At 38.4% G+C, this 10,346-nt stretch overlaps 1 protein-coding gene across 1 annotated transcript; it reads left to right on the top strand.

The window, feature by feature from the left end:
- Nucleotides 1–5,702: 5,702 nt before the first annotated feature.
- Nucleotides 5,703–7,393, top strand: LOC103708693 (SEC14 cytosolic factor family protein / phosphoglyceride transfer family protein). The gene is made up of 3 exons (XM_008793745.6): nt 5,703–6,002; nt 6,108–6,384; nt 7,002–7,393. Exons 1-3 carry the CDS (start codon nt 5,846–5,848, stop codon nt 7,222–7,224), a joined length of 657 nt encoding a protein of 218 aa, XP_008791967.3. The 5' UTR covers nt 5,703–5,845; the 3' UTR covers nt 7,225–7,393.
- Nucleotides 7,394–10,346: the final 2,953 nt, after the last annotated feature.

Here is a 10,346-nt window from a genome sequence, read left to right on the forward strand (position 1 = left end):
ATTCTATTTTATTTTTAATTAACATTAATATGGTTTGTATTGATGGTATTAGAAGAACCGTTATATTAGGAGCATTTGTGCAAAAATAGTGTTTTATGAGGGTACAGAAATAAATATAAATTTTAAGAATGTATTCATATAAATTTAAATTTTTAGAAGGGTATTCATGCAAAAACCCTTTTCTATTTCCCAAGTTCTAGTTCCTATCAAAGTTGCAAGATTTCTATATTTCTCACCAAAATCACCATTTTTCGTCGACCATACAACCCGATCAAATGAGCTAGGTTGAGCTGAGTAATACACCGCTGAAGCTCGGCTAATTATATGAGAACAAGATGATCAAGCTCGGCCAAGCTCAGTGGAGCATATGAAGTATGTTCAAGCTTGGTTCATTTATCATTGGAACCTATTTCGAATAAGCTTCTTAATGAGCCAAACCAACCTTCCATTTAATTTTACAAACTCAAAAGTGCTCAAGCTTCGATTATAAATACTCAATCTTGGCTTCCTTTTCAGCCTTAATTGATAGGCATTATCTTGCTCACTTTCATCTCAAACTGACCTGCAGCACTTCTTCCTTTCCGCCTCAGATTTATTTGGTTACATGCAGGTTGGCCTCTGTATCTCCAGTTGTTGCTATGACCTCTCTCTTTTCCATTGTCTGTTTTGTGGGTTAATCTTCCCTAAGATAGCATATGACAGCAATCAGACTATCAGAGAGAGCAATCAATTGCTGCAATCCAATGCTGTCCAAAACAAAAGTAGCCCAAGTTGCGGTAGCAAAGGGCAGCGGAGAGAACCAAGCAAAACCATCTCTAATAAAATGAGAGATGTTGCAGCTGGAGATGATGTGATTCCACCTCCACAAGCGTGGTTGCTTAGGCTCTGTTTGGGATTATTGTTGGCAATAGAGTTTTAGAAATAGAGTTTTTAGAAAGTAAAGCTTCTGGAAGTAAGATTTTTATAAAAAGCATTGCATAGTATTGCAGAGTGAGATATAATACAATATAATATTATATATTCTTATATATTAAAATATTATTATTATGTATAGTATTATTATAATATAGTATAATATAATATTGAATATTATAGCATAACAATATAACATAATATGATATCAAATGAATATGATATCAAATGATATGATATAATATATATTATTAATAGTACAATATTACTACAATGTAATATGATATTATTATAATTACGATATAATATAATATTATATCATAAAATAATATCTTGATATAATATAACAATATAATAAAATGGATTAGAATCTAATCTAATAATGGAATCGATTATATTATAGTATAATAATATTATATTATTGCTAAATATTATTATATTAGATTGCATTATTGTAATATAACAATATTATGTTATAGGTTTATATTATAATAATATAACATTATTATAATTTAATCATAAAATAGAATATAATATAATATATTATATTGTTATATTATTAATAGTATATTATAATATTAATATTATTATATATTATATTATCATAATATAACTATTATTATTGTAATAATATAATATTATGATTGTAATAATATGCTATATTGTGCCTCGCTCCTGTTTTCGATCTAGTCCATCCGACCTGGTGCTAAAAGAAAACGTAGATTCAGATAAATAGTACTGAAAAAACAGTATTGGCACTTGATAGGATGTGATGGGTACTTTGGCAGAATTTTCGGACCGCTAATCCAGATTTTTAAGGTAATCTTTTTGGATAATGACAATCTAGAGTTGCTCAGTTTTACTACAGCTACCCAACCAAAAGTTACATGCTCTTGATTCAGAAAATTGTCTCTTTTCTACATTAAAGCAAACAGCATTGTCCTTTTACTCCTGGGGAAGAGATGTATGACCATTGGGCCAAGCTCTGGTTCAGAATTCTAATGAACAAGAGCATTTATTGGTACAGCTCGAGACGGGTGGCACGGCTCACCTAATAAAGAAACAAAAGAACGAGACAGAGGTAAAAGACCACTCTCACCGACCAATATCTATGGTGATTCTAAGAGTTGGACATGCCATGATCCAAACACCAAGGACAAGAATGGTGCAGCCAAAAGGATGACGAGAGAGCAGTTGCCACGAAGTTACTGGCCAGCTTCTGGCCCAATTCATTATTCCTTATTGGTGGAAGTGGTGAAGAAGATAGAATGCAGCTGAGTTTTGAAATATTAATTCCTAGAGACAATCCATGGTTGCATAGAAAATGATGAGCCAAAGAGGGAAGAACATTGGACTATGTGGAGTAAGAGCATCTTTCTTTTTCTTTTTCTTTCTCCTTCTCAGCCACTGGTTTTCCAAAACCACATGCTGCCTTTTGAACAAAGAGAACCCGTGGTATTGGATGCCACATGTGTGCATAGAACTCATTGTTAAATACTATTATGAATGCATGAAAAATGTCCAAAGCCTATCAAGCTACCGTAAGAGTAAATTGAACCACGTAATCAACCTTGGTAAATCATGAAATCACCGCATCAGGCCAGACTGATGCACGGTAGATGATACATAGGCGACGTTGCTTCACCTGCTAAATTACCACTAGACTCGAAAATTTATATTATTAACAATATAGCGACAACTCAACAACACTCTTCACGTGCAATGCGAACACATGTTAACACTTGAACTCCTCGACGATAACTCTAAGATAATAAGGGTTTAGGTTGTATCTTTTGTACAAAAAGATGATTGATCTTCTTTTATGATGTCGGCTATTGGATTGTACTCTGCATAGGTCTCAAAATACTTTTAACTCTTCATTCATTTTCTTGCACATATCTCAAAGCTGCTTTTGTGAATCCTTCTTTTGGAGAAGGATACAGCACCTGTCCGGATAACAAATGGGATTTGAACCCTCAACCTTTGGAGTAATAAATAGAGCCAGCCTTGGATGGAAGGCCTCGTGCCAGCATTAGAGCCACTTATATGTGAGAATGTGTCTATTAATGTATATGATATATAAAAGGCAGTAGAATTGGACTTGTCCCGCTTTTCATCCTATCATCATCACTTCTGTTCCACCTGCGGTATATATTAAAGGATGTTGTTGATATCAAGGTATTTGAACACACCAAATGTCTCCAGTTAAGTCCAAAAAATGCCAGAATTTTGAAAAATATTTATTACATAATATTAAAATAGTGCTTAATATCAAATAACTATATTAGTTGATTATGTCATCGATCCAAAAATTAAAAAATATATATTATTGATATTTTAGTCATAAAATACTATTTTATTTTCATAAAAGCAAAAAAGTATGTTTCCAAAATAATCATTGAAAATCTGGTTTGGCTCTAGACAATACTAGGTTTTAAGTATTTAAGATATTTATAATAGTACAGGGAGAGGTGGGTCGTAGTTTGATTAGGAAAACATAATTCTTGTCAAAGTAGGATTTGATGTATTTTAAGGCTAGAATGAAGTCGTAGAGGTGTGGCACCAGGTCCTATGTGGCATCCTGGTAGTGGAGAGGACCTGAAGCATCCCTTGTTGCATATGCTCATCCCATGGTGGGCTTTGGAGCTCTGTAACTTTTTTTATTAATATAATTTGTTTCTCTTCAATATTTGTTATTCTCCCTTGTCCTAGTATTTGTTATTCAATCCTGGATAGTGAATGGCCCTCCTATATTGGAGCGTGCTATTTTACATGGTATGAGAGTAAGGCTAGTTTGGCATTGCTAGATGATGTACAACTTCGATTAGATTTGTTTGACTGCAATTTTCAGAGTAGAACTTGCTTCTTGTATAATTTTGAAGTCTGTGGTTTGGCATAGTTCTAAAGTTTTCAACAATTCATTGTGGCTGTGTGCAAGTATGAGGACTTTATTTTATATTTTGATAGTAGGATCATGATGGTCGGTCTCACCAATATCAACATAGCTATTTGTGCCATCATTTGTCCACTTTCTAACTAGAACAACAATAGTTTTTATGCCGATGTGAGGACCCGTGTAGGAGACACCCTCCTACATATCCATTGAGGTTAACCACGGGCCAATCGTGGTGCTTATGATTAGATTTGAATGAAGTACATGAGAACTCCATGCGGACGTGTATTTAGTCCCACATCGGTTATTCGCTGGATAGATTTTAAATATTTACATAGGATTAAGGAATCCAAATAATACTTTCTGCTTAGATATTTTGGATGAGGTTCTAGATTGTTACAAATGGTATTAGAGCAAACATGGTTCATAGCCTATATGAACTATGATACATTGTAACCTAGTTTCATGGAGGCTGACCTGGATACTTATACGGAACTAAAAAAATTCAAAAAAATATCTTTCGGGTAGCTTTTTTTCGGTGAAGTCCTAAATTATTACAAATGATACCAGAGTGGACCCGACCCATAATATATGTGGATTAGGGAACATTGCCTCACAGATCCGAAAAAATACCTTCCGGCTAATCTTTTTAAATGAGATCCTAGGTAGCTTGTTACAAATAGTATTAGAGTGGACTCGGCCCATAATTTATGTGGAATAGGGGACACTATCCCATAGATTCATTGGAGCTGACCATAGGCCGATCGTCGTGCTTGTGATTAGATTTGAATGAGTATGTGAGGACCTCATGCAGGCATGTGTTTAGTCAGACATCAGTTATTCGCTGGGTTGATCTTGGATACTTATATAGAATCAAGGATTCCAAATAATACCTTCCGACTAGCCATTTTGGGTGAGGTTCTGGGTTGTTCAGTTGAAATTCTAGATCAAATTATATTTGTTGGTGCAAAATTTGTTGGATATCTTGGAAAAGTTAAAAATAATGTAGATAGACAATCTAGATAATGTGGACGAAAAAAAAAAGTGAATTTTGAAATCTTAGAAGGTGACATGGATTCACCGAGCTACTGTGGATAGATAAAATTATCTTTGTATTCATAATAAAAAGCCAAAGAGAGGGTCAAAATTTTTTACAGCTATTCACTAGCTCAAGATCAAGCCAGGTCATGAATTAAAATGTTCTTAAACAAAACTTGCATGAGAAGTGGATTTTAGCCCCAAACTCTCCCAGAGATACAAACAAAGTGCAGGATGGGTTTGAAAATAAAAATTTAAAGCTGAGAAAACTTGATCAGTTAGAGGTTGGATCAAGTTCACAAAAAATTTTAGAATATCACCAGGTTGATCAAATCGAGAAACAACCAAGTTTAGAAGAAATTTGGAGCAAAAAGAGCCTAATCATATGGATATTATGTCAAGTCCCAAAAGAGATTGTGATTGGGCAGCTAGAAAATGAAGATGGGGCCTATCTATAAATTATTAGATACCACTTAACCGACCGAAAACGCGTCCGCCGATGCGTCCGATTTGAATCCAGGGAAAGGATACATCCCCTGACCCATACGTGGCTGCTCGGTTCGAGCCCCGCCACGTGGTCCACGTCCAGCGTCCCACCGGGCCAGCCTCACTCCGATACAAAAGGGAAGATGCCCGGGAATATTCCCCTTATCGAATCCCCTCTTTTCCTCCGTTCCCACTCCTCCTCCTATGCGTCCCCCACAGTTCGCCCAGATATCATCTAAGCCACCAGGTTTTCCGTATCGGTTCACTAAAAAACCCCGGTTGGCAACTGTTCGGGAATTTGCTCGGTACGAGATAAGAAGGGGTCTGGAGAGCGTAAAAAATCCCTCTCGTCCCCTTATATAACGCCACCTTCCCGTCCCCTCTTTCGCTCTCAGGTCTCACATCCCCAAACTCTCTTCTTTTGCCATTGTTGTCCTCGTTCTTCTTCATTGGAGACTCCATCTTTTTCCCTTTTTTTTTTTCTCGTTCTCTTTAGATCTAGAAATAGAATTGGCCATGATGAGCGCTCCCCTTGGTACTATTAATAATTCCACCATGATGACTCCGCTCACGGATCAAGAACAGCTCCTGGAGAATCTCCAGGTCTTCAAGATCCAGGGCCGTGACAAGCGCGGCCGCCGGATCCTCCGCATCGTCGGCAAGTTCTTTCCAGGTTTCAACTCCCGTCCTCGTTTCTTGATCGTATCTTCGATCGTTTTCATGGAACGTTTGGATCGGAAAATTGATGCATGATTTCTCGGTTGTTGGTTTGTTGCAGCGAGGGAGTTGAGCGGGGCGGTGGGAGAGGAGGCGTTGAAAGGGTATCTGGAGAGGAGGATATTTCCGGAGCTCGGGGGGAGGCCGTTCTGCGTGGTTTATGTCCATACTTACGTTCAGAGGTCGGATAATTTTCCGGGAGTGGCGGCTTTGCGGTCGGTGTACGAGGCGCTGCCGGCGGCGGTCAGGGAGGGGCTCCAGGCGGTGTACTTCGTACACCCGGGCCTCCAGTCTCGCCTCTTCTTCGCCACCTTCGGCCGGTTCCTCTTCAGCGCCGGGTAAGCACAGCCCTTGCTCTCTCTCTCTCTCTCTCTCTCTCTCTCTCTCTCTCTCTCTCTCTCTCTCCGCGCACGTTAGTGTATCTCTACGGGGGGTTTCTATCAGGAACCGTGCCTTCCGGCGCATCCTAGAGCGTCCGGCGATTCGAATGGTGCGTCGAGGAAAATTGTTTGGTTGGTCTGCGTTTTCTTCACCCCAACGGGCGGACGGGCCGCGCTGGGGCGCACGTTAGCCCGTTTGCGCGGAGGTTTCTAGCGTGAACCGGGGCCCTTCCACTTTCTTCACCCCCAAGGTGCACGTTAGTCCATTGTACGGATGAATTCTAACGTGAGCGGGGAAGCGTGTGCCCTTGCCTCCCGGCGCACGCTATCATTCGATGAATTGAATACTATGCTGCATTAGTTGACTTTGGTGTCCGTATCATGCTTCTTCCCCGGCGCACATTAGTATATGTGCTACGATCCAATAAATCGAATTGATTGGAATTAGATCACAAGAGGGCTTTATTGCCTTCTGGCGCATTTTAGCGCAGTCAGCGCACAACTTGATCAAGTAATTAAAATCACTATCAATTATCATGCATTAATTTCTTCTAAAACGGGCTTTTTGCAAACAGGTTGTACGGGAAGCTGCGGTACGTGAGCAGGCTGGAGTTCCTGTGGGAGCACATGAGGAAGGGCGAGATCGAGATCCCGGAATTCGTGCACGACCATGATGAGGAGCTGGAGCACCGTCCCTTGATGGACTACGGCCTGGAGAGCGATCATCATCGCCGCGCCTTCGATGCGCCCGCGATGGACTCGGCCGCCTCCATGTATTCGCTCCGCTGTATCTCCTGAAACCCCGTAACCACCCTACCGTGTTCCTCGTTCACTCCTATGGAATCAACATGTAGAGAGATTCTGGAGATGGTTACAGTTTTCTAGCTGTAATTTTGTGTAAATATTAAATACTAGTTTCAGCACTTATAAATATTATAATGCCATCTTTGAGCCGGTTGGTTGTTTCTGTTTTTCTGGATTTGGGGCATCCTGGTGGATAATTTTGGTGAGTGTCAGGGGAAAGAATGCGATCAGATAACCCAAAAAAAAGGGTACGGTGTCATGTGAATGCTAACTGCTAAGGATAGGCGGTATTTGACGTGACAGGTGATATCTATCGTCCCAGATGGGCGTTGCGTGGCCACCGGCCACCCCCAATAATTTGCGGTTAATAAATTTGGGGAAGTGGCTTCCTCCGTTACTCCTAAGTAAAATAATAATAATAATAGTAGTAGTAGATTAAAAAATCTATATTTATCTTGTAGATTTTTTATCTAATATTTTAATATAAAATATTAATCAAATCTTTGATTTTAAATAAAATCTAAATGTCATATCAAAAAAGTTTCAAAAATAACTAAAATAATTTTAAATAATATAAAAGCCATAAATTTTTTTTTTTTTAACAGCTCAGACCTCCATGGATCCACCTAATTACTGTGGCCGAGTCTCCTTTTCTTCCAATAGTTTCAACTTTACAAAGAGTGTAATTGTGATAAACATAAACATTAAAAAGAATTTTACAATTTACTCAAAAATTAATTTTTTTTTTATGTTTATTTGTTTGACGAATGGTGAATGGATATCCGGAAAATTTGGGAGTCAGGTGTATCAAACTAAAGCAATTTCATACTTGATATACGTGGATGATCTTTTGGACGATATGACATTTTGCTGTGAAAGCAAATACTGGGCAAAAGCTTTGTACGTTCCAATAATTGTTGAATGAAACGCTTATCTTTAGAGAACTAGTAACCATTCAAAACATAAATTGCTACAAAAATTCTGCCAACATTGATAGCACTCGAGCAGCCCAAGCTATAGAATCGCGTAATCATTAACAATTGTGAGGAGAGAATAAGATATTAGTTAATGAAAAGCAACTTTAAGATCAGAAGGAAAAAACTCGATAAAGTTACATCTTTCACCAAAAAATGCGACACAAGCATCTCTTGCTCAATTTTTCATGGAAGAACAACTGTTTGCATGAAAAATCAGGAATGAACCAGACGTATCAAGGTCAAAGTAAAGCATCTCACAGAAATTGCTCTATTTATGTTACGAACATCAAATTTCATCAAGATCTCAGATCAGGAGGCACTGCCTCTATTATTGCGAGAATTTGTTGATCTGAAAAGCAGATAATTCTTTTTTTCAATATCTTAAGACATTTTAGTAGGTTAAACAGAATGATAATCTCGATTTCCTAATAATTGCTAATTTCCAAGTGAGGTCAAGTAAGTAACAGGTGCGAGCAACAGAGTTACTCTGAAAAGAGAACTATAAGGACTCTCTAATGCACAAAGCTCAATTATATATAAGCATGGATGACTTAAAAATGGCAACAGGAAATGGTCCATAGCAAGCAGGACAAAAAAAAGGTAACAAGAAGTTTCCTCTTCAATGTGATAACCTTTTCCTAAAGTTTTCCTCTTGCTTGCTCTCAAGAATTGACTTCTCACGGGCGTGATCTGGGGAGTTATTTCCGGAGGTCCCTTGTGTGGTGCAAACGCTGAGACAGTCGCGCACCCTTTCATCAAATGCCCATTTGCAAGAGGTGCTTGGTCATCATTGAAGTCACATCTTAAGCTAAAAGGTTGGATGGCAAATCTACAGAACCTTTGGCCCTTGCGGCGTCATAGAAAGACCGAATCTTCCACAAGAAGAGCCCGGGATCAACTTGTTATCGCGCTATGTTGACATCATGATCGGCGAAACCGTTCCGAACCGGACAATTCTGCCGTTCCAAGCTACCACAGTTCGATAGGGGAACCGGCCGCAACCTCCGCCAATATCCACTACCTCTCCTTCTCCCTCCCTCCTCTGTTCTCTCTTCCTTTCTTTTCTCCTTCTCTAGCTCTGGCAGCGTGCTCTCTTTCGGTACAAGCCTGGCACGACCCGTACTGAGTCGTTCCACCGCAGAACTAGTACAGTTTTTGATACCGTTTCTTCCGATCTTGGTCAACATTTAATTGGAAAGAATAGATAGAATCTTTCTTGGATAGAAATCCTCTGCCAATGCAGTCCGCTATAAAAGCGTCGACAATGCTTGATTTTCTTGATATGTACCTTTGCTCTCCTACTTATCAGTTAGGGCATAAGGTTCTATCCATGTACACCGCCATTTTCTAAATAATGGGTACAAGTAACTATAGATGCACCAGTCTTGTTTTGCGTCTGGCAAAGTATAATCTGATAAGCAGATTGCTGCAGTCATAGAAAGCCAGCTCACTTGGTTATATCATTAGATTTTTGCATCTTTTTATGATATGAGGAACCACAAGCAGATAGTTTTCCTTGGTTTCTCGCAAAAAAAAGATGTTGGTGTTCAAAACAATGAGATGATGAGGAATTAATTACGACAATTTTCATCATCTAGTTAATAATATATTTACTATGTTAATGAAATTCTCAAAAATATTAGGTGAAGGGTTTGCGTTCTTGATACTAATCTAACTTGGCAATTTCAAAATAAACAAAAAAAATAGATTCATGGTGGAGTTTCAATGTCTAGTATATTAGACAAACAGGATAGCAAAAAATCTTACTAAATTATCAGAGACAACTCTATGAAAAGATCTTAGGAACCACGCTACCACTTTTATTACTTATTCAAAAACAGGCATCAGAGGAGCAAGCCCTCTTATTATAGATCTATCTTTACAAAGGAGAACCATTCACACAAAGATAGCTGTAAATATATTCCCTGCAATGAAGTGCTTTGTTTTATCACTTACTGATGAAGCTTGCTAAATATTTTGGCTGTCAAAAGAACAGGAACAGAACAGTTAAAGCAAATAAAGCAAGAGGATAGACTAATTTTCTAGGTAACTCAGTATACCAGATATGCTAAATATCTGAACCGGCCAAAAAAAAAAATTTAATACATGGTGGGAAAGATAAGCATCCATGACTATAAC

This window comes from Phoenix dactylifera, chromosome 3 (genome assembly GCF_051530095.1).
Source record: "Phoenix dactylifera cultivar Ajwa chromosome 3, Ajwa_hap1_PhDact_Kaust_v1.1, whole genome shotgun sequence".
NCBI lineage: Eukaryota > Viridiplantae > Streptophyta > Magnoliopsida > Arecales > Arecaceae > Phoenix > Phoenix dactylifera.

What these genes read in the sequence shown, in the direction of transcription:
- LOC103708693 (XM_008793745.6), top strand. Translation starts at nt 5,846, where the DNA reads ATGATGAGCGCTCCCCTTGGTACTATTAATAATTCCACCATGATGACT. An exon ending in CGTCGGCAAGTTCTTTCCAG is followed by an intron (nt 6,003 to 6,107) that starts GTTTCAACTCCC and finishes GGTTTGTTGCAG; the next exon opens with CGAGGGAGTTGAGCGGGGCG. An exon ending in CGGTTCCTCTTCAGCGCCGG is followed by an intron (nt 6,385 to 7,001) that starts GTAAGCACAGCC and finishes TTTTGCAAACAG; the next exon opens with GTTGTACGGGAAGCTGCGGT.